The sequence below is a fragment of the Cydia strobilella genome, chromosome 15, assembly GCF_947568885.1.
Source record: "Cydia strobilella chromosome 15, ilCydStro3.1, whole genome shotgun sequence".
Classification (NCBI taxonomy): domain Eukaryota; kingdom Metazoa; phylum Arthropoda; class Insecta; order Lepidoptera; family Tortricidae; genus Cydia; species Cydia strobilella.
This window is the reverse complement of record NC_086055.1, coordinates 15403790-15428470: the sequence shown is the minus strand read 5'-3', so window position 1 is coordinate 15428470 and position 24681 is coordinate 15403790. Positions and strand designations below refer to the sequence as shown.

Here is a 24681-nt window from a genome sequence, read left to right as displayed (position 1 = left end):
TATAATTTAAAGCTGAGTTGACTGGTAGGCAATTTCTAAAGGCATTAAGCCTATTTTTTTCATGTTATTCAAAGAATTCACAAACCAGATTATTTTACAAAACATACATACATTATATTTGTTTTGTTATAGTTATTAAATACTTGATTAACCCATATTATATATACCCAAATTACTAACTCCACGCAGACGAATTTGCGGGCAAAAGATAGTTGGTTATAATTTGGTTGAAAATATTCACTGTGGTATATCGCATACTTTGCATGGAGTCAAAAGGTCCCATGCAAAGTATGCTTAATTGTGGTATTTTCTATAAAAAGGGACCTTATTGTCGATGGTGCTTACACCATTAACGATGCTCCGATATAAATACAATGCCGCGCGACGCTGTGCGGCGTAAGCGCCATCGACAATAAGGTTCTTTTTCATAGAAAATGCCCCAATTATGAGTTACACTAATTGCCGCAGCGAAGGTATTAACCTCCTACGGAACAGTCATTTTTGCACTTTTGAATTTGGAAACTTTCTCGTATTCCAAGCTCAAGCCAATCAATTCAATTCGTGTTTAGCTCAAGTTTGATTTTGTCCATTGAACCCTTTCCAACCGAAATATCGAGATTTACTAACTTAATTTGCTTATTAATGAATTCTAGTGATGTGTGTTAAAATTGGCATTTAATTGTAAACATTAATGTTTAACCCGCACAATCATATCAGACCTACCAGGTGGAAAGGGTTATAAGGACACCGTATTAGAAGGGTAAAGTAATACAACAGTAGATCTAAGAGTAAGAAGATAATGAATGTATATGTCTTTCTAAAGTAAAAGGCACCACATGCATGCCGCGTGCTTGCATCTACATATATGAATACCCTGTCAGAGCATCCTTGTGGTAAGCAACAATGCGGTACCTTTTACTTGAGAACGACATATATAGCATAGGATATAAACTGCTGAATTTTATTTGATCTTCATGTCATTTTTGTACACAACAACATAGTTAAGTGATATTATTTCGATTTTTATCTACACCTACTGTTAGCGAGGTTCGGATCGGAACATGCCCTAACTGACAGTGCGGCTTATCCACGGAAGCGTCGGTCTGAAGCATTGTAGTGTATCCAGTTCATAATAAACCGTTTATTCAAGACCTAGTGCGTTTTGCTGTTATTACTACAACATAAATAACAAATAAGATTATAATTTTTAAGTGCAATAATTGCACCAGTTTGGGAACAAATCAAATTATTTTATTAAATATTTTGATTTGTGTTTTTTAAGTAGTCACACTACTATATATAAATCCGGCCTTCACCACTGGAGGGCTTCGTCACTTTTTCTTTAATATATGACATCTATTACAGCTTTTTGAAATAATTGCAGTTATTTATGTATGCTTGTATACGTCAAATGAAGCACTTAGTCATATCCTCATATCTACAAGTGCTTTGCATTAAGTGGTCTAACTAGTTGACATATTTAATGAGTTTCCAGTTAAATATATAACAAGGATTATTGATTGTTAGTATCAATCAATCTTTTAATCAATTTAAGTTCAGAATATAGAATGTTGTCAACACACCATTTGATTTTTATGGAAAGTTGTCTACACAAAGCTTAAGGTCCCTCCACACTCATGCGCGAATCGCGGCGTGAAGCCGCGAACATGAGTGTGGAGTCTAGTTCGCTAATCAGCGAAATCGACTCCACACTCGCGTTCGCGGCTTCGCGCCGCTATTCGCGCACGAGTGTGGAGGGCCCTTTAGAGTAGGGGTGCGAAACTCCTCGCTTCGGGCAAATTCGTTCGACTGGTCCGTCCTCCAAAACTTAACCAATCGTAACGAAATTTTAAAATCTAAGGTTATTAAATGTGGTATTTTCTATAAAAAGGGACCTTATTGTCGATGGCGCTTGCGCCATTATAAACGTTGCTCCGACATAAATACGATGCCGCGCGACGGTGTGCGGCGTAAGCGCCATTGACAATAAGGCAATTTCATAGAAAATGCCCCAAATTATCTGTGTAGGACATAGACATAGTATAGTAGTTATAGACATGAAACCGAGCGACCAGGGGTAAGAGAAAGACATACTCATGTATTGACAGGTTAATGTATGGCAGCATAATCCTTTTTCTCTTTCACTCTTATTGTGATAATAATTATTCTGTATATATAGTGATAGATGTAAGCATTAACATAGCTATAAGTACTTACTAACACAAGCTATATGAGTCTGTAAAGTTACTCGAAATAAAAATGATTTATTTATTTATAAATTTCGGTATTTCGCCATCGCCTCCTACCTATGCTGCCATAACCCGACCATGAAAAAAAACCCGGTCAGTGATAAGGACAAAGCATGGCACTATTTTCTCTTTCCTCTTATAGGAATCGCAATAAGACTATCTTTCTCTATCAAAGAGTGTCAGGCCCTTGGTGTCGGACGGTTTTGCTTTTTGGGTTAATTGGTATCAGTTTTGAATACCATGCTTTTCTTTGCGGCCTACTCAAAAAGGCCGATATTGCGATGTTTGAAGTGCTCTGGCGCTTAAGAATACAAGAATATCAAAAAACCGGACAAGTGCGAGTCGGGTTCCGTACTTTTAGTATTTGTTGTTAAAGAGGCAACAGAAATACATCATCTGTGAAATTTTCATCTGTCTAGCTATCACGGTTCATGAGATACAGCCTGGTGACAGACAGCCAGACAGACAGACGGACAGTGGAGTCTTAGTAATAGGGTCCCGTTTTTACCATTTGGGTACGGAACCCTAAAAAATCATTTGGGACAAATAAAAACTATAATGAAAGTATTCTATCATTATTTAGAATAATATATGTAACCTTTATTCGTGTTCTCTGAAGCTTGACCTGCCTCTAATCGATCAAAAGCATCTCCATTGCAAAATTAACTTTCATACTATGAAATTAAGAGCTATATTACAGTGTATTATGGCAGTTGGTGATAGTCCACCGTGATGATACATAATGACGATGTTTTCAATTGTTGATGTCATTTGCATTTATTTTAAACAACTCTAATGCCCCGTTCACATCTATGTCAGTAGCATTCCAGTCCAGTGATCGAATCCAGCACTGGAATTTCACTGGAATAATGTGCACTACTGGCACTGGAATATATTTATTCCAATAGGCCTAGAACATGATTGGCGCGACAGTATCTCGCGACGAGATAGCAGAGATGTGGAGATAGTCTACCCGTAGTAAGTACCCGTCTTTTTCTCGCCGCGAGATACTGTCGCTCCAATCTTGTGCTAGCCCGGCTGTGAGCATTCCAGTCCAGTGAATGGATTGACGGTCTACTTTTTTAAGCCAGTCAATCCAGTAGGCCTAGAACATGATTGGCGCGACAGTATCTCGCCGCGAGATAGACTACCTGTCTTCTACTAACTGTATGAATTAAAGGGGGACGTGTAGTCTATCTCGCGGCGGGATACTGTCGCGCCAATCATGTGCTAGCCCGGCAGTGCAGAATTAAACGTTAAACAATGAACGCTTATTGTTGTTTTTAGTTAGTTACTTACTTCCGATGGCGCTACAACCCTTTGTGGGTCTTGGCCTCCTCCACTATCTTCCTCCAGTTGTCGCGATCCGTGGCAACCTTTCTCCAGCTGGTATATTTCCTCATCCTCCTAAGATCTTTTTCCACGCAGTCCAGCCATCTTTTCTTAGGCTTACCACTAGGTCTTTTCTATTGTGGCGTCCACCTTGTCATAATTTTTGGAGCTCTCGAATCGGGCATTCTTTCGAGGTGACCCGCCCATTTCAGCCGCTGGGATTTGCAGAACCTAACAATGGTCTCCTATTTTTAATCAGAGCTTCCAGTTCATGGTTCATGCACTGCCGGTACCTCTCGAATACCGCAAGCTTTACTTGTTTTTAGTCACAGTCTTCTTAAATTCACTGGATGTTGAAAATAACTGGGATTAATGTAAACGATATGATATATGATCCAGTCCAGCACTGGCTTCGATCATTGCACTGGAATGCAACTGAAACAGATGTGAACAGGGCATACGCTTGTTTAGTTGTTGGACAGTAAACAGCTCATATTTATAGGTTCAGTGGGGTGTTTTTCACCATTTTATTGAGTCATTATTTTATTTTTTAGGGTATATTCAACATTTTATTAGGGTATAGACACTGTCGCCATCAGATATATATGAGCGGCTAAGGTGTTCACAAATATCTGAACATCTCTCCTCTAGCCTCTATTACTTAATAAGGCAAACTCCAGGGTTTTAGCAATATTTTTGTAAACTGATTTTTACTACCATGATATTTACCTAAAAAAAATGTGAAGTTCAGTTTTTTTTTTACTGAATACAGAGTACTGAATACTGAGTTCAGTATTGCGTAATTTCTGACATTATTCTGCCTTATTCAGGGTTTAAGTGCATGCTCAGATATTTTTGAGCGCCTTTGCCGCTCCGATATATCTGATGGCGACTGTGCCTGGTAGTGGCTCCGCATGGGGACAATGGGGTAGACGTAACCTCGTCCAGTTCAACCCACAGATTTAATATATACGCTAGATGATGCTAATATCACGATTTGTATTGAAACCAAGTGCCGACTATTTCATACAAAATTTACGCATAATATAATTTTAAAATTACTTACCTGTGATAGGAAATATGTCCTTGCCTTTGGGTGGTCGCAATTTTTGGGCTGTTGCAGTTAATTATCACGCAACGAAGCATTTTTTAAGTTTTCACGGACGTCCGGCTGCAACAACTGAAGCGCGTGGACTGTCAAGAGCGACGGTCAACCTCGACGCTTGGTCGGGGTTCAGACGCGAAGTAGATGCATTTGCGTCATCTCTGGTATCGATCGAATCATATCAACTGAGCTAATGCACTTACCTGTACTAACAATGGCATTGTATTATTACAATACTATTATCTGCTTTTGTTCTCGTAGCCGCCAACTAGTTACTTACAAAATAAGTTAGAAGTGCATTGCATGTATATTTAATTTTTCCTTATTCCTTGTTGAATGGGGTTAAAATGGTCTAAAAACATGTTGTAACAAATGGTTTTCTACAGAGTGCATTCGTTTTGGGTGTCGACGGTTGTAAAATGCAAATAAAGTTATGTTAGCCGTTATTTTGTAGCCTATTCTTAAAAAATAGAGTCGTTAATCTATACCAACATTTCACGGCAGTTATAATCTGCTTTTACTACGAGGTAGTTATCCTAATTTGTGGTTTACCATTCAATGTCATTGTATTCTTGAGACTCTTTGAGTAAACAGGTAAGTGCATTAGCTCAATTAATATGATTCCTTCTATATATTCCGTATATTTATATCTGTGGTTCAACCCCAGTTACAGCCCGTTCACACGGCATCAAGTTTCGTAGGATCTACTAACTATCGGATCCTGTAAAACCGGATAGTGTATAACCATGGCCGCCCGGTTTTATAATCTGGATCTGGTTTTTTGCAGGATTCTTGATCAGAGCTTGTGTGAATGCAAGTATTGAAATACTGTTGCCACTAAATCGGATCCCCGGACCGATTTGTGGTCGCAAAATCGGATGACTCATTTTGCAGGATCCGTTTTATTACCGGATCCAGCATCCGTACGCTTGTGTGAACGCGTATATTGAAATACTGATGCCACTAAATCGGATCCTACAATAAACAGTTCCTGCAAAGAATCGCCGTGTGAACGAGCTCGAAGCCACAAATCTGCGCATTTTCCCCTAAGAAAACCCCATAGATCACGGCGCCATATTTCAGTCAGGGCATTCCCCTTACCATCTCTAAAAGTACGGGGGGGGGGGGGGGGGGTATATCACAGGGCGGACCCGCTATACATCAAAAATCACTCGCGTTTCTATGTGTGAACGGCACGTCTGTACACTCGGCATGCGTAATTGTGTGAGTAAGTTGCTAAGTTGCTTAAGAACAGTATTACTGAGCGGGTGAGCGGTCGGCAAAGGGTCGTAACTGCTGTCGCGGGGCGAGGTAATTCTAATCGGGGCGGGGCGGTGCGTGGCCGTTCTGTATGATAATTAGACTTATTCTGTGTCTATATTCTGTGCTAATGCTTACATTTTGTTTCAGAAATGCTGTAGCCACGCTGCGGGGCGATGAAACACTACTCCAATGGCCATATGACCTTGAACGACTATCTTATGATGTACCTGGCGCGATGGAAGCGTGTGGCTGTGGTATTACTGGTCATATGGATCGTCGTCACATACCTTTTTATAGCCCCTCTCAGGTAATGTGATTCTACTGTTGTAAAAGTTGTATTTAAAAATAAAATAAATTCTGCTTATCCTCCTAAACCTCCAAATTTTCCCCCTAAAATAAGAAAAAAAAATCGGTTTTGATTTATTCACAGTGGTAGTAGTTGCTATAAGTACTCTATTTTTAGGGTTACGTACCCAAAGGGTAAAAACGGGACCCTATTACTAAGACTCCACTGATGTCCGTCTGTCTGTCACCAGCCAGGCTGTATCTCATGAACAGTGATAGCTAGACAGTTGAAATTTTCACAGATGATGTATTTCTGTTGCCGCTATAACAACAAATACTAAAAAGTACGGAACCCTCGGTGGGCGAGTCCGACTCGCAGTTGTCCGGTTTATTTTGGTATCTATGTCAAACGGTTTCCGAGAAAAACGCATTTAACCGATTTTCAAGACTAAACTGATCAAATAAGTGCTTCATGAACTAGGTGGTGTACGGAGCACTAAAAACCGCTATGTTTTTAATCCCAAAAAAGTGACCAAGATCTCTAGCGCCCGTGACCGGGTTCAATAGCATTTACTTACTAACCTGGTTTTGGCCAACTTTTATGGTTCCGTAAGGATAAAAACGGGATTATTACTAAGTTCCGTTTTTATAGTATTTGTTGTTATAGCGGCAACAGAAATTCATCATCTGTGAAAATTTCAACTGTCCAGCTATCACGGTTCATGAGATACAGCCAGACAGACAGACGGACAGAGGAGTCTTAGTAATAGGATTCCGTTTTTACCCTTTGGGTACGGAACCTTAGAAAATGCTTAATGATGTAGGCAAATCACTCATCCATCCGATTAAAGCGTGAGAATTTAAAAAAAACTGTTGTTTTCAGGTGCACAGGTAACACAGACGAAGTGTCTGAGTTCCAGGAGAGGCTAAAGAGGGTGTCTTCACAGCTGGACGTGTTGAAACATCAGCACAATAACCTTATAGCGCAGATCAAGAAGTCGCCAGGGTAAGCTATTTTAACAGGGGGTATTACTGCAATGTTCTGCCACCACTAGCAGGCCTATGGAACTCTCCGCGCGAGCTCGGATTTATACCCACGAATCGCGTCCCCTAAGTGCCACTAGCCCGTTTAGTAAACCATAGAGTATTAACGTATACATACTGTACCAGGGGGGTGTCACTACGCAGTTTAGGTACATTTGGCCGGCGCACCGCCCGGGCAGGTGTATGGCTCGCACGATAGTCGTGTCACGTGGCGCTCGCGCAAAATTGAAAATACGCAATGGCTTGGAAATATAAATATTGGTTGCCCAGAAACAATATTAGGAACTGACCGATATATTTTCAAAGGAAAACGGCTGTGGCATACCTACTTCCGTGAGAATCAGACATACTTACTATCTCCGGATAAAAAAAATATGTTTACAGAATCAACGTTTGTAATTCCTACATATTTTTCTTAAAAATAATAAATCAGTAGGTATACGTACAAAAACTTGTCAAGTGACAACCCCGTGCCGACACTCGCCGCTCGGTCATAAAACTGCGGCACGCAAAGAAGATTCACGGTTCGTGCGCGGTTATAAGTTTCAATTTTGCTTGCAGGCGGCGAGTATAGGTATAATTTCATACCTAAATCTGACTTTTGTGAAGTAGTGAATTTTCTGTACGGTAGTACTATTAGTTATTCTGTGTTAACTTGTATAATACAATTAACTGGTCAGTTCTGAACCTTTTCTCTGAGATAAGATCAAGATCGACAAAAGATTATTTATTTTAAGTGTTATTGTCAGTATTGACCATGACGAATGACAATTACTTATATTTATTACCTAAGTTTTATTTGTAAAATGACTAGCTACTATGTTGTGTAATTATCTATGCAAATTATTCATGAAATGCAGACGCCTGATGTATTCTTATCAATGTTTAAATGCAATTTTACGAAGAAGAGTTAACGCTATCTCTACTGAGCTCGTTCACTTACCTGTACTAATACTAACAATGGCATTATGTTAAACAAAAGCCATTATTTCTTTTGTGTCAGCGCGTGGCCTTTGTGCCTGCGCGCGTGGCCAATTGTGTGTGAGCCTCAGGCACAAAGGCCACGCGCTGACACAAAAGAAATAATGGCTTTTGTTTAACAGAATGCCATTGTTAGTACAGGTAAGTGAACGAGCTCAGTAGAGATAGCGTTAACTATACCTAATGTTGCTTTGTAACGCTACGAGCGTAGTTCAGCAGTGGATGAATAGGGAATATTACGCGAAACTCAGCGCAGGGGGCGCCACTATCACAATCTGAGGGTCTATCGCACAAGAAAATCGAAATTTCGTCATCTAACATCTCTGTCACTTGCATATTCGAGCGACACAGGCAGATAGCGAAATTTCGGATTCGCGTTTCGCGGTAGGTTCTCTGTAAACAAACCGCCTTGGTGCATCAATGTCATATTTTATTATCTCTGAAAACTTGTCAAAAACTTGTTAAAGGCAGGGGGGTGTCACTACGCAGTTTAGGTACATTTGGCCGGCGCACCGCCCGGGCAGGTGTATGGCAGTGGGCTGCCGCTCGGCTCGCACGATAGTCGTGTCACGTGGCGCTCGCGCAAAATTGAAAATACGCAATGGCTTGGAAATATAAATATTGGTTGCCCAGAAACAATATTAGGAACTGACCGATATATTTTCAAAGGAAAACGGCTGTGGCATACCTACTTCCGTGAGAATCAGACATACTTATTATCTCCGGATAAAAAAAATATGTTTACAGAATCAACGTTTGTAATTCCTACATATTTTTCTTAAAAATAATAAATCAGTAGGTATACGTACAAAAACTTGTCAAGTGACAACCCCGTGCCGAGACTCGCCGCTCGGTCATAAAACTGCGGCGCGCAAAGAAGATTCACGGTTCGTGCGCGGTTATAAGTTTCAATTTTGCTTGCAGGCGGCGAGTATAGGTATAATTTCATACCTAAATCTGACTTTTGTGAAGTAGTGAATTTTCTGTACGGTAGTACTATTAGTTATTCTGTGATACAAGTGGGTATATACTCCATGATTTCCGAGTATACTTAGTCAGGTCATAAGTTCTGTCACAATTGTCACAAAAGTTTTAACTGATAAAATGTAATACAAAGCTTTTAATAAAAAAAGTTTGGCATTAGGCATGATTTGAAAGCTAAAACGTTATACAATTAGTTTAAAATTTAGATCGCGACTGTACTAGCGACCCGTCCCGGCTTCGCACGGGTGCAATGCTTATGTATTATCTTCTTCTTCTTCTTCTTGTACATATAAACCTTTCTCTTGTCTTGATCACTCATTAAAACAACCGCATCAAAATCCGTTGCGGAGTTTTAAAGATCTATACATAGGGACAGACAGACAGCAGGAAGCGACTTTGTTTTATACTATGTAGTGAAGTAATTCAGCATTAAATAAGCTTTCAATCTGTACCTATAACATTTTTAATAGTAAGAATCTTTGTGACAGAACTTTTGACCTGATTATGTACATCTTAAAAGTAGGTGAGGTTTTTTGCTGACTAACGTATTTGATGAAATGGCGGTGATGTCACCGGTGATCTCAAAATTTTCCGACTAAACAGAATAAGTAGGTATCTCTCCACCCCTCCCTGGAGGTGCATCAACACCGCAGTTATCTTTCGTGAAGCAACATTAGGTAACTTTCCTAGTTACTTACTGTTGCAGTGTTGCTCCGTAGTTGTTCCACAAAAGTTAACTGCTATCTGGATGCACATTGAATGGCATTACCTCACACTCTCGCGGTGATAGATTGGTTGAAAACGTTCTGAAACTCACAAACATACCCAACTGTCCGGCTCCGATTAGTTTTTTTTCTATATATGTTATAGATTTTTATTTTTTAAAAACCACAAACTTTATTTACATACAAGATAAATACAGTGGTACTATGTAAACGAAATTAATTTAGCTTAAATCTAAAATAGGCCCTTGAGGCATTGTACCAAGGATGCTGGCGGCATTCCCCCGCTGTATCGCAATGCTGATGCGTAGTGCGAGGAAGCCGCCAGCTCTTCGGTCACCAGTTACGTCAACCAGACGCTTCGCGATTTCTGCAAACAAATTGTGCGCGCTGGGACCCCATGGACCTAGAGTTTCAACTCCAAATGGATATACTCCCTACCGAGGCTCTTATATTTATTACGTTTTAAAATTTCGGCGCTTTCCGCCGCTCCGCCCGATTTTACATTAGTCCGTTGGAGGTGGGACGGTCCGTCCCAAGCTCCAAGGAACCAAGGACACCCCATCGGGCCTCTTGCCATCATCCCTGATAATGTTATAGATTAGTTTAAAATAACAGACACGTATTTTTTTAGCTGCCCATGCTCAATCTATTGGGAGAAATGGTCCTCGAAAGTGACCAAATCCCCCGTCCCCCTTTAATTCATATAGTTAGTAAAAGACGGGTAGTTTATCTCGTGGCGAGATACTGTCGCGCCAATCATGTGCTCGGCCTATAGAGTTTTGTTTGAACTCTCTGATAAAACTACGCAACCTAATTGTGTTAGGGGTTTATCTCGATGAGTATTAGTTTAGTTGCATATAGAAATTGTGGAAAGAAAAGTACAGTGAGCGATAAAAGCTTCTACTAAAAATATTTTTTTTGCAAAAGCTTATTATTATCAATGCATGTGCTCGAAAAGTGCGTTTCCTACGGAGCCATATCATGCGGAAAGTACTACTTTTCCGCACTAGTGCTTTTTGTTTTCAATTTTTTTTTACAGTACATATGGTGCTACTTTCTCGCACTAGTGCGGAAAAGAGCACTTTTCCGCACTAGTGCTTTTGGTTTTCAATTTTTTAATAATTAAACTTATTTGCCATTATATGTTTTTTTCCCCTCACTAGCTCGGAAAGCCGTCTATTATCCTTTAAAACAAGCGGGGAAAAACGCATTTTATCCACTAGTGGGGAAAGTAATTTGACCTTGGATGGAGCGTGTTTAAGTAGCTTGACAGATAACAAAACGTAAAACGCTCATGATAATGGTTCGTTCGATATTAATTATCATTAAATAAATGGTTTGAGAATCTAATAAAAAATACCAAATTTAGCTTTATTTAATAATTTTAAGTCATAAACCTTAAAATTCCATAAGAAACCTTAGATTTTTTGTAATGATGTTAAATATAATTCTGAACGCACAAGTTGAGTCGATGCAATTTCAAAACGCATCGTTGACATTTCATACGTCAGAACAGAAATGTCAACATTGTCAACAAAATTTTTACTGTTCTTCTCACCGACTCACGTAAAAATCAGAATTTCTAGTGTTTTCTGTTATAATATCGTAAAAAAATTAGTGATTCCAGTGATGAAGATGATCTAACGCCTGTGGATGTTGCACTTTCCTCGCTATAGTGAGGGGAAAAGTTTTGTGTTACACACGGGTGCAAATGTATTTTACTTCTCGTGTGTTGAAACACTCGCAGGTAAAATACAACTTTGCACCCTTGTATAACAAATAACTATTATTTACTCGCACAATGCATAGTAAATATTGTATGATACACGTGCGTAAAGATGATTTCCGACTCGTATTCCTTTATAAAATTTATAAAATTCCACTCGTCGGAAATCATACACTTTCCGCACTTGTTGCATAAATAGCTATTACAGTACATATGGTGCTACTTTTCTGCACTAGTGCGTAAATAAGCACATTTCGTAACTATGTCAAAAATTTAAACTGCCATATGTACTGTAAAACGTTGTACGATACACGTGCGAATAGGTAATTCGCAACTCGTGTCGATTTAAAACACTCCCTTCGGTCGTGTTTTAATTTATCGCCACTCGTTTCGAATTTCCTCTTTTTCGCACTTGTATCGTAAATAACTATTGTAGTAGGTAGTAGTGTTTTTGTGTAAGTTTGTACTTTATTTGTTGATATATTTATAATTGTAATTGTATGTCACAATATGGGACTTGTCCTAATATAAATATTATTCATTCATTCATAACTACTTACAGATATTTTTTATTTTTAAGAAATGTTGCCATCAAAAAATCCCCTGGCAACCACGGGCAGCGGCATGAGCTGCATATAAATGAAGCTTTACATAATTACTGCAATTAAAAAATACCCATTACAATTGGTAACAAAAGCCGACCAACCGATATCGTTATCAAGCTCGGAATAATTGATGCTTACCTTGAAACATGGCTATCGACCTAGTTATATCACGTAAATATATAGGTAGGACAGGTGTTACCAGGCTGACATTAAACCGGACCTACACCATATGTGCCATTTTCAATCAAAAGGGTACCTATTGTCGCTTGTCAGTAAGGCGCTATTTCCATATAGCTGCAATTAGAAATCAACCTTATCGACAACCGACAATGTGCTTGTACCTTTGGTTACATATGCTTGTATGTTGAATAGGTAGGTAGTAAATTACAGAATGTCAGGGTAGATTAATTTATACATGATATAGGTAAACTGGATTTTATCCGCGTCTTTTAGACCCTTCAGAGCCTCCAAACTTTTTAACCAAAGGGTCTCTACGTATATTTTTTTATCGGCCCGGCATGGAAGGACTCGCGGGCCGTATTTTGCTTCAGGGTGTGACTGTGAAGTGATGGACCCCTACTTGTTATTGACACTTGGAATACTTAACAATAATTCGCTTTTAAGTGATAAGACCACTTCACGTTTGCCATTTTGTTTTTTATTTAATTATTCTAAAATTGACAATACTTCCGTGAGACACAGACATATTAAACATATTAATCACTCACGTATTTTAAGTCGAAAACGCTCGACATGTTTCACTCCGTACCGAGTAGCGTCATCAGGAGCTTGCGACGACGGTGACGGACCGGCGGATACGTGAGTGACCCGTTATTAATATGTTTAATATTCTAAAATTGTAGTGTAAATTGAGTTGAAGAACTTGTTTGTAGTTAAAATTGAGTTAAATATGAAGTTGTTTTATTTAATTATTTAATTTTAATGTATTCAATACTCGGGTGTGTACATATATACTGTCTGTCCTAGATTATGTTTAGTCTACGAGAAACATTGTTTATTCCCCTGCCAATTACTAAATTTACCTACTCTTTAAACGATTGAACCCAATTTATCGATTTGATCCCAATTATCGTCGTTAATTTATAAGCGTAGGTATAGCTGTAGATGTTTGGGCAGCTCCGCCTGTGTGTGATCCGTTTTCGGTTATTATCCTTTTGAAATATTGTTTTTTAATGAAATAATTAGTTTGGCAAAGAAGCAGGGACATTACAAAATTTCAAAACGGAAACTTATTTGATTGAACGTCGGTTTAAAAAAACCATCCCGCTATACAAAGATCGATCCTCATTTCATTCATCAAAATTGGCTCGGCAGTTGCGAAGCTGCAGTACACGGCATAAACATATTTACCTACATACGTACTGTGAGCTGCAGAGATAAACTGATACCCCTCCATTGAAACTTGTTTGCAGGGGCAAACCCTTTCCGTAGTCGCGTAAAGATCAGCTACAGTTTTTTTGCTATCGTATAACGCTTGCTTCAAAAAAAAAAAGTAATATTAGAAACAAGTACCACCTCTTAAAATTTTCCTTTGTTCCAGGTTACGCAGCAATCTCAAAGACCTAGACCCTAGTCTCCTCCTAGACTCAGGCCAGGGCCCGACCGAAGAATACGAGAATCTCAGACGTCGAATACACTCGAACACTAAAGAGCTGTGGTACTATATAAGCCATGAGCTGAACAACGTTATGAAGAGCAGTGAAAATAGAGAAGAGAAGTTAGTTGCTATTATGGAGCAGATTAATGATAGACAGAGGTTAGTATAGTATCGTAGTATTACTTTTTATCGTTTTTTTACCCTTGGAGACGAGAACCTCAGACGTCGAATACACCCCAACACTAGAGCTGTGGTATTATATAAGCCATGAGCTGAACAACGTTATGAAGAGCAGTGAAAATAGAGAAGAGAAGTTAGTTGCTATTATGGAGCAGATTAATGATAGACAGAGGTTAGTATAGTATAGTAGTATTACTTTTTATCGTTTTTTTACCCTTGGAGACGAGAACCTCAGACGTCGAATACACCCCAACACTAGAGCTGTGTTACTATATAAGCCATGAGCTGAACAACGTTATGAAGAGCAGTGAAAATAGAGAAGAGGTTGCTATTATGGAGCAGATTAATGATAGACAGAGTTTAGTATAGTATTACTTTTTATTGTTTTTTTTTACCCTTGGAGACGAGAACCTCAGACGTCGAATACACCCCAACACTAAAGAGCTGTGGTACTATATAAGCCATGAGCTGAACAACGTTATGAAGAGCAGTGAAAATAGAGAAAATAAGTTAGTTGCTATTATGGAGCAGATTAATGATAGACAAAGGTTAGTTTACTTTTATTTACCCTGGAAGAAAACAAATATTTCAGCGAAATGCACTCTAACACTAAAGAGCTGTGGTACTACAAGCCATGAACTGAATAATGTTATAAAGAACAGTGAAAATAGAGAAGTTAGTTAACATTATGGAGCAGATTAATGACAGGCAAAGGTTAGTATTACTTTTTATATCTTGTAATCTTTGAAGAATACGAGAATCTCCAGGTTCTCCCACTCCCTTTTTTTTATTCAACAAAGAACAACAAGGAACTCAAACGTACAAAACCCTTGTAACCTTTGTGCGTTTAGCGTTAGCGTCAACACGAACTAAGGCGGTTTTTATAGCTTTTCGAATTTCTTCGATGAAATATTTGTATGGTCTCGCAATTTTTTTTAATGATGAATAGGCAGCCGTTTGACCACGATCCCACCTGATGGTAAGTGACGATGCGGTCTACGGTGGAGCACGCTTACCTAATAAGAGCCCCAGATTGTACTCATGCGGAAACACAGACTCAGGCAGTGCGTTCCACTTCTTGGCAGTTCGCATAAGAAATGTGGAAGCAAAACGCTTCGTGCGTATTTTTGGAGTTCCTACCATGAAGCGATGCCGGAGTTCCGTTTGTCTTGTAGTCCGATGGTAAAAATGGGACGGAGGAATAAGGTTGTGCATAGCTATGCGTTTATGATGCGTAAAGTTGACTCGCCCAAATGTAATTTATGCGGAGTAGTTGAAGACGTGTTTCATGTTACAATGGAATGTCGCCGAGGTGCTGCGCAGCGTCGACTGCTTAATGTCAGGTGCTATGACCTCGGCAGGGTCAATAGTATCCTGGCTTGTCCAGCCTCAGAAGAGGCTGGGCTTCTTTATAATATGGTCAAAGACATCATTCAACTTAGAAATAGTGAAAGTTAGTCTGTTGTAGTTTTTTTTAGAGAGCCACTATGAGGGTGGCATTTGTTTAAAACTTAAAACCCTCTATAAATAAATAAAGATTAAAAAAAAAAGGTTGTGCAGTTCCTCGGCACACTCTCCGAAAGCACAGTTGACAGCAACTGTGCAATTGAGCTGAATCACAGATAATACCGAGAATCGATTGAAGCAAAGCATCGCATAACATCAATCTTCCGTTAAGGATTCCTAGAAGTCCAGATATGTTTACATTTCTGCTAAATCTTTGTTTATTTACGCCATTCCTTTTAGTTTATATGACCTTTACACTGAGTGTTCAGAGAAATAATAGACATAAACAAGCCCTACTAACAGTTTTGATTGATTCATGGTTACTATAAGAACAAATTAAATTACTTTCTTAAGATTTTTTTTAAATAAGTAGTCACACTACTATTTATACTATAAATGATGTCGAAGGAGTCCCGGGGCCTTCCCCGTCTATGTCCTTACATAGGATACTTTAGTAGAAATCTGACTTTAAGGGGGTAGAATTGACTATGGAAGCGGGATATGAAAGTACTAATTCTACGCAATGTCGCGGGCAGAAACTAGTACTGTTAGTAGGTAATAAACATAACTCTATCAGTGCATGTACTTTACCGACTCTACATCCCTCATGGTTAGCTTTCATTTACAACCTAACAAAACAAAACATCCCTTTTCAGCTCCCTCCTATCAGACCAGGAGAAGCTACCAGAGCTGGACGGCTACCACGAATGGAGGAAAACGGAGGCGGCCAACGTCAGTGACCTCATACAGAGGAGGTTATATCATCTCCAGAACCCGCCAGATTGCAAGGATACGAGGAAAGTCATCTGTAATCTAAACAAGGTATGTTTAAACTAAGAAAACTCTTCAGCTCCCTCCTATCGGACCAGGAGAAGCTACCAGAGCTGGACGGCTACCACGAATGGAGGAAAACGGAGGCGGCCAACGTCAGTGACCTCATACACAGGAGGTTATATCATCTCCGGAACCCGCCAGATTGCCAGGATGCGAGGAAAGTCATCTGTAATCTAAACAAGGTATGTTTAAACTAAGAAAACTCTTCAGCTCCCTCCTATCGGACCAGGAGAAGCTACCAGAGCTGGACGGCTACCACGAATGGAGGAAAACGGAGGCGGCCAACGTCAGTGACCTCATACAGAGGAGGTTATATCATCTCCGGAACCCGCCAGATTGCCAGGATGCGAGGAAAGTCATCTGTAATCTAAACAAGGTATGTTTAAACTAAGAAAACTCTTCAGCTCCCTCCTATCGGACCAGGAGAAGCTACCAGAGCTGGACGGCTACCACGAATGGAGGAAAACGGAGGCGGCCAACGTCAGTGACCTCATACAGAGGAGGTTATATCATCTCCGGAACCCGTCAGATTGCCAGGATGCGAGGAAAGTCATCTGCAATTTGAATAAGGTATGTTTTAGCTATAAAAAATCCTATGAAACGCAGACATTAAGCCCGGATTAAGAATTGCAGCCAATATTCGATACATTACATTCATTCATTCATTTATTCCTTTATAAAACATAGTTTTACATGTCAAATACAATATACAACAGACACACACACACAGAGACACAGTACAGTGTACAGAGTAGGTACAATCGGGGTCATTCCCGGTGAACCACCGTAAGGGCAAAAATCGTTTAAACGTCTTGCAGACGGTCAGGCGATATCATAAAAGTGATGACCAATAGCATGGCACTTAAAAATGTGGGTGTTGAAAGAAAAAAGGTTAGCTCAGGTAAAGTTTATTTGACCGGCATTTGCAAAAGAATAAGAAATCCAAAAGGCATCCTAATCGGTTATCTTTATGGGGAGGCGAAGCTTAGCCTAAACAACAACAATTAATACCTATAAACTGTCCTTATTATATTACTTCAACCTCAAAGGTTGCTGTCAATGTTGTTCATACAAATTGCGGGTTTGACCTGACCGCTGCCCGCAGAACGCATCCAGTGTGGCAAATTTTCTTTATTAACATAAGTAATCCTAAATGCATCGTAATTGGTTATCTCTATGGGAGGCGGAGTTTAGCTCGCTCGTAAGGATCTATAATTTATAGGTAATTTTTTAAGGTTCCGTACCCAAAGGGTAAAAACGGCACCCTATTACTAAGACTCCGCTGTCCGTCTGTCCGTCCGTCTGTCCGTCTGTCTGTCTGTCACCAGGCTGTATCTCGTGATCTGTGATAGATAGACAGCTGAAATTTTCACAGATGATGTATTTCGGTTGCCGCTATAACAACAAATACTAAAAACAGAATAAAATAGAGATTTAAGTGGGGCTCCCATACAAAAAACATGATTTTTGACCGAAGTTAAGCAACGTCGGGCGGGGTCAGTACTTGGATGTGTGACCGTTTTTATAGTTAATGGTACGGAACACTTCGTGTGTGAGTCCGACTCGCACTTGGCCGGTTTTTCTGAAGTGGTTCACCGGGAATGTCCCCGACTGTTCCTACAATGAATTCATCCGATCAAATTATGCAAAGTAACGAAAATCGCATGCAAGTTCTTAATCCGTCAAAATGGGACTTTATCCTGGTGAAATTGTGGACTAAATTATTATTTCAAATACGCTTTAATTATTTATATGTATATTTTCCTCGCGATCGAATTTAAAAACGGAGTAAATACCCATTTTACCCTCGACCTATATCGGCCTTCGCGTCGCTCGGGATCGATGAATAGCCTCGCGTAAAATCGGTTATTTTATGTTCTTATTTTACAGTCGACGTCATATGTTTACATTTTTCGCATTACTCCTAATAATGCACAAGAGCGCCTAAGAGCTCCTAAGAGCGCTGGTGGCCTAGCGGTAAGAGCGTGCGACTTGCAATCCGGAGGTCGCGGGTTCAAACCCCGGCTCGTACCAATGAGTTTTTCGGAACTTATATACGAAATATCATTTGATATTTACCAGTCGCTTTTCGGTGAAGGAAAACATCGTGAGGAAACCGGACTAATCCCGACAAGGCCTAGTTTCCCCCCTGGGTTGGACGGTCAGATGGCAGTCGCTTTCGTAAAAACTAGTGCCTACGCCAATTCTTGGGATTAGTTGCCAAGCGGACCCCAGGCTCCCATGGAGCCGTGGCAAAATGCCGGGACAACGCGAGGATGATGATGACTCCTAATAATGCACACATAAAAATGTGTAGATAAACATTATACACAATATATGGTTGACGTGGACTGCACAGTGTAATTTTAAATTATTTGTTGTGCGGTTGCCTTTGTTTACTGCGAATTCATTAAAGTTCCATTGAAACTTCTGAGTATTCAATAACAATTTGTACCTATTTGAGTCTTTGAATATTTTTCGAAATATGAAAACATTCATTAATGTTCTGTTTTCATATTAAACATTGTTCAATAAATTTATCCAACCTTCACGACCTTCACTTATTAATTCTGAATTCATAAATTATTCTGTTGCGTGCATTTCTCTCTCTTCAGCAGTACTACCAATATCACTCTTAACTGATCAATTGTGTGCCGTATGTCGTCGCAGTTAGGCATACAATCGGTCTGCTAACAGTCGATGTTGGTACTATGGGTTTACCGTGAAAATTAAAAAATGATATTTCGTTTTCTGCCTCTATCGCTCTTGCATATTTGAGCGATGGAGAGACAAATAGACGAATGAACTAACAAAGTGATTCTCAGTCATAGAGGTACAATAATATAGAGAAAAAACATGCGTGCGCTCGTGTTTCGCGAGGGACAGCACATACGCAATGCGACGAAATTAAAAATACGTTTTACATTTCTGACAACATACCAAAAACAACCTACGTAAATTGGCCGGGTCATTGTTACCCGCTAGGAACTGGTGGGCAACAACAATGCGTCGTATTTATTATTGCAAATCCTACCGTCTACCGTTTTGACTGGTAAAAACTAAATGGTTTATTCAGTTTTAAGCTATGCAAAGACAGACTCGAGAGGTCTAGAGCTCACAGAGCCACTAGTTCTACCAGTATTCGTCGTAAGGCTATACTGAGAAGTTCTCATATCAATGATCGCTTATGTAGTTGAGAAAATCGTAAAAACCGTTTTTATAGCTGTTCGGTAACGGCTATTTATTTGCCGACTGTAAGTGCTCGTGAAAACGGCAATAAAATTGGCAAAACAATTAGTTTGTCGATTAATTCAGAGCGTGCCAAAGAAATATAATAAAATTGACACAAATTCAGACACAATACATTATTATTTAGCATAACAAGACTTAATCGCGTATAATTAAGTTTTTAAATTTACCTCCGACGTTTCGAGGACGGCGTTGTCCCCGTGGTCTCGAAGAAGACTGGCTAAAGTTGACATCAACATCTTTTAGCCGCGCGAGTTTTTCGAACTACCCGTACTTGGTCTTGTTTATTAACTTGAACGATTTGCGCTCTAAGGATGTTAATCGGTCGACACACTACTAAATATTCGATTATGATAATGAGTAAAAATCTTGAAAGTTTAAATTACATTATGTACAGTCGTAGTGTCGTACACAATACGAGTATTAAGTAAATTATATCTGAAAATAGATGGTTGATTAATTTCGTCATGTAATAGAAGATCCCGGTCTGCAATATACCGCAATGTAGTACATTATTCATTCATCTCCCTATCCCATTGACATAACTTCCATCACTACTTCGGCCGTCAAATTAACTTATAAATAAAACTCCATTTTCAGCCCCAAAGCTATTACACTATCAATGCACCTGCTCGGGTCATTGCCCCCGCTACTTCGACATGATTTGTTTTAAAAACGACTTTATTTTAATTAAATAGATTCAACAGATTTAATTATAAAGTATAACATTTGATATTAGACTGAAGCGTATCTTTCATTCATCTCCCTATGGCATTACTTCCATCGTCAAGACCTCGGCCGTCAAACTGGCTTATAACTATTCTTAGCTTCAAAACTATAATTACACTATCATTGCACCTGCTCGGGTCATTGCCCCCGCTGTGACGACATGATTTGTCGGTTTCGACACATCACGTCGGTATTGTCGGTAACCTTATTAACACAATAGTGTGAATCAGTTCTAGTGAACACAAATATTTTTAAGAATAACGGATAACGTGGAAAAACAAAATATGTATGTCAAAATCTCTTGAGTTACTTTGGCATTTGTTATACTTACATTATGGATGGTATAGAAAGGATGCCAATCTCTTATGGCAGAATTGTTGCAAAAGTGACCGGTTTCAGCTTTAAATAATAGTTCCTAATCTCTCCGGTGGCGCTAGTTAGGCTCTGGGACATGAGTATAACATGAACCATATAAGCAAAGATAGATATAACTCCGTAATAGATGGATACAGTCTAAGGAAAAAACGTGCCTCGAATATCAAGAAAATTTGATTCTCGTTCAGAGGGCGCTACTAGCTTTGGCTTACTGTCGTATAGATGGCGTTGACGGTTTCGTTTGTTATTTAACAATTTTAACGCATATCAGTGAAAGAACATGGGTCAAAATCATAAAAATAATTAATGCAAATAAATAAATCATTTATCCATATTTAAATACATTTTATCGTATTTTTATAAATATTTAATTTTAGTTTTAAAGTGTGTCGACAGATGGCAGTGAATTTACTGGGGTTACAAAATTTACTATGACAGTACCGCTCTAGTATAAGTTACTCTATGATATAAGGCAACAAATAACCCGACCAAATTACGTAGGTTGTTTTTGGTAGTATTTCGGTGTATGGTGGCGCCGCCTAATTACTGATTTTTGATGGACACTTTTCATACATAGAGATTTGGCTCCTTTATATAGTCTCCATGACTTACATATTAGTAGGGATGTAACCTTTTCTACGTTTCAAATTCCGTTTTAAATCAATGTCATAACGGGACAATTAATGATTTGGTTTCATTGCATCTAAATATCATAATGGCACTGTCTTTATCCTAAATTTCATTAACGATTTTTTTTAATGATCTGCTGGAATTGAAGACACATATAACACAGCATTAATTAATGTAGGTAATTTAAGTTTTAGGTATTTTTCACGGCAATTTGAAGTTAAGGTATAATGAGAATATGTGGTGTTATGAGAAAAAAAATAGGCATTCTGGGATTCAGACATTTCGAAACAATTCCGTTTTGATACCTGGGAATTTTGGTAAATGGATATATAACGAAATTAAGGTACAATGAAACCAAAGCCAATTAATAACTCCAAAAATTCGTTTATTAATCGTGTGTCAAAATACTTATCTGCTTCTTTAGTTTATTCAGACGAAGTACAATATACTTGTTATAAAATTAGATGCTTAATTGTTCAAGTTTACATCATCACAACTTTGAACTACTGACCTCTGTCAAAGATAGATATAACTCCGTAATAGATAGATACAGTCTAAGGAAAAAACGTGCCTCGAAAATCAAGAAAATTTGATTCTCGTTCAGAGGGCGCTACTAGTTTTGGCCTACAGTCGTATAGATGGCGTTGACGGTTTCGTTTGTTATTTAACAATCTTAACGCATATCAGTGAAAGAACATGGGTCAAAATCATAAAAATAATTAATGCAAATAAAAAAAATCATTTATCTATATTTAAATACATTCTATCGTATTTTTATAAATCTTCATTTTTAGTTTTAAAGTGTGTCGACAGATGGCAGTGAATTTACTGGGGTTACAAAATTTACTATGACAGTACCGCTCTAGTATAAGTTACTCTATGCCTCTGTTTAGAAACTCTTCTGTTATCTATGACTAATTTATCTTTAATACTATATTTACTACATTTACTGACATCAAACCTGATAATATTGATGCTGTTTACTACATTGTTACAATTTATAACGTTTAACTTGCACATTAACACGTTCACTGCGGCGATAGGCGTGAGTGACTTTAAATTCCGGTTGATTTTCCTCATATTTTGTAAATTTACTTCGTGGTTACATACATTATTTACTATTTTTGTCCCTTTTTAGGGTTCCGTATGAATTAATGAATTTTATTTGCGGAATATGGGTCACATAGGGTTGGTATAAATATAGTGTTTACAAGTTCTCCATATTCTACTTAGACAAGCATGCAAAAAATGATCTGTATTTTTTGTTGGATTGTTAATGAATTAAAGATCCAACAAGATACAGAGACATAGCCTATTTACAAGTCTTATCCAACAACATGCATATTATTACTATGTACATTTAACATTAAAAAACGTATCTATAGAATACACATTTAGGTCACATAACCAGGCATACAAGCTCCTTTTGAACTGATTAAGAGGTAGATTTTTTATATTTCTTGGAACCTTATTATATATTTTAACACACATAAAATATGGACTAGTTGTCGTTTGTTTCAAGCGAGCTTTAGGTACACATAATTGGTCTTTTTGTCTGGATATCCGCTCGTTGTAGGTAATAACTTCATAGTTTTTATTAAACCTTTACCTCAAAAGGGAAAAACGGAACCCTTATAGGATCACTCGTGCGTCTGTCTGTCTGTCCGCCTGTCACAGCCTATTTTCTCCGAAACTACTGGACCTATTAAGTTGAAATTTGGTATACATATGTAAGTTTGTGACCCAAAGACGGAAATGTAACGTAAACAAATGAATTTTAAACACGGGGGCCACTTTTGAGGGATAAATGAGAAAATTCAAAAATAAAGTTTTTCATATCAAATGAAAGAGCTCATTGTGAGAATCTCAATTTTTTTTTTAATAATTTTATGATAAACAGTTTAGAAGTTATTCAAGAAAATAGGCAAAACATTACCATCCCCCCACCGCTTTATCTCCGAAACTACTGGGTCTAAAATTTTGAAAAAAACTACACAAAATAGATCTTTACCTATAGATTACAGGAAAACCTATTAGAAATGTGCAGTCAAGCGTAAGTCGGATTTAATTACTTAGTTTTTGACTCACGTTTCACATAAAAAATACATTGTTTAAAATATTGTCTTCGGTTACTGCGATAGTTACTCACGAAGCCTTCGTACACCTACACCTACAATTCAGCCGGCCAGCTCCATTGCGTACCATGCAATCGCATCTTCAAAACCAAGTTTGGCTTCGCAAGCCACATTAGAGCGTTCCATGTTTCCCATTAAAAACGGTTGGAGTCGCCGTCGTCGGACACGGCGAGGAGGACATTAGTTACTCATGAAATAAAACTATGAAAACGGATTATGATTACGGATGAACGCTGTAAAGGGTTCGAAACGTCGGGATGTATTATAAATTCAATATACGCGATATAATCCGTTTTCATAGTTTTATTACATTGTTTAAATTATGTCATGTACGGAACCCTTGGAACGCGAGTTCGACTCGCACTTGGCCGGTTTTTTGCATAAAAATTATTTTTGCATTTGAAATCACATTTGATTTGTAAGAACAAAGTTGCGACTTTTTCATAGTAAGTAACTGTTGTAATTTTTTCATTCCAGGGCTGCGGCTTCGGCTGTCAACTCCACCACATAGTGTACTGCCTGATATTCTCGTACGCCACGGAGCGGACGCTAATTCTCAACTCCAAGGGGTGGCGGTACAACAATAAGGGATGGGAGTACGTGTTCCACCCGATATCTGATACCTGTACCAGTTCGTACGACGACCCCGTCGTGCAGTGGTCAGGTAAATACTTATCCACCATCATATCTACCATGATGCTTTTTTAGGTTATTTAAATTTGATCCAAATCGTCGATGTAGCTCGGAAGGCGGCCAAGCTAAAATGGGACTGGGCTGGTCACGTCTGCCGAATGCCGAATGAGTTGTGGGGCAAAATCGCCACAGAGTGGGAGCCCGAAAACTCAAATCGGGAACTTGGCTGACCTCGCCGGCGATGGCGGGATGAAATAGACTCCTTTTTGAAGGAGTGGCCAGACACAGCACTGACAGAGATCTGTGGAGAAATTGGGGGGAGGCCTTTGCCCAGCAGTGGGACACGTAAGGCTCCAAATAATAATTTAAATCGTCTCTACTCAAAGGAAAGTCAATTGATGCGAGAATGGCATTCGCTACCGCGTTTATGGTATTTACTAAGGCCACTAAGGGGGATCATAATATATCGTCGATAAGCTCTTGATGATTTGCG

At 38.8% G+C, this 24681-nt stretch overlaps 1 protein-coding gene across 1 annotated transcript in view; it reads left to right on the top strand.

Annotated features, from left to right (window-relative positions):
* The window catches only part of LOC134747669 (alpha-(1,6)-fucosyltransferase), a 37768-nt gene that overhangs the window by 670 nt on the left and 12417 nt on the right, over window positions 1–24681 (top strand). The window contains exons 2-6 of the mRNA XM_063682278.1: window positions 6097–6256; window positions 7118–7240; window positions 13861–14076; window positions 16260–16425; window positions 24033–24219. Coding sequence (XP_063538348.1) covers window positions 6123–6256; window positions 7118–7240; window positions 13861–14076; window positions 16260–16425; window positions 24033–24219 — 826 coding nt within the window. The 5' untranslated portion in view covers window positions 6097–6122. The remainder of the gene's footprint in view (window positions 1–6096; window positions 6257–7117; window positions 7241–13860; window positions 14077–16259; window positions 16426–24032; window positions 24220–24681) is intronic.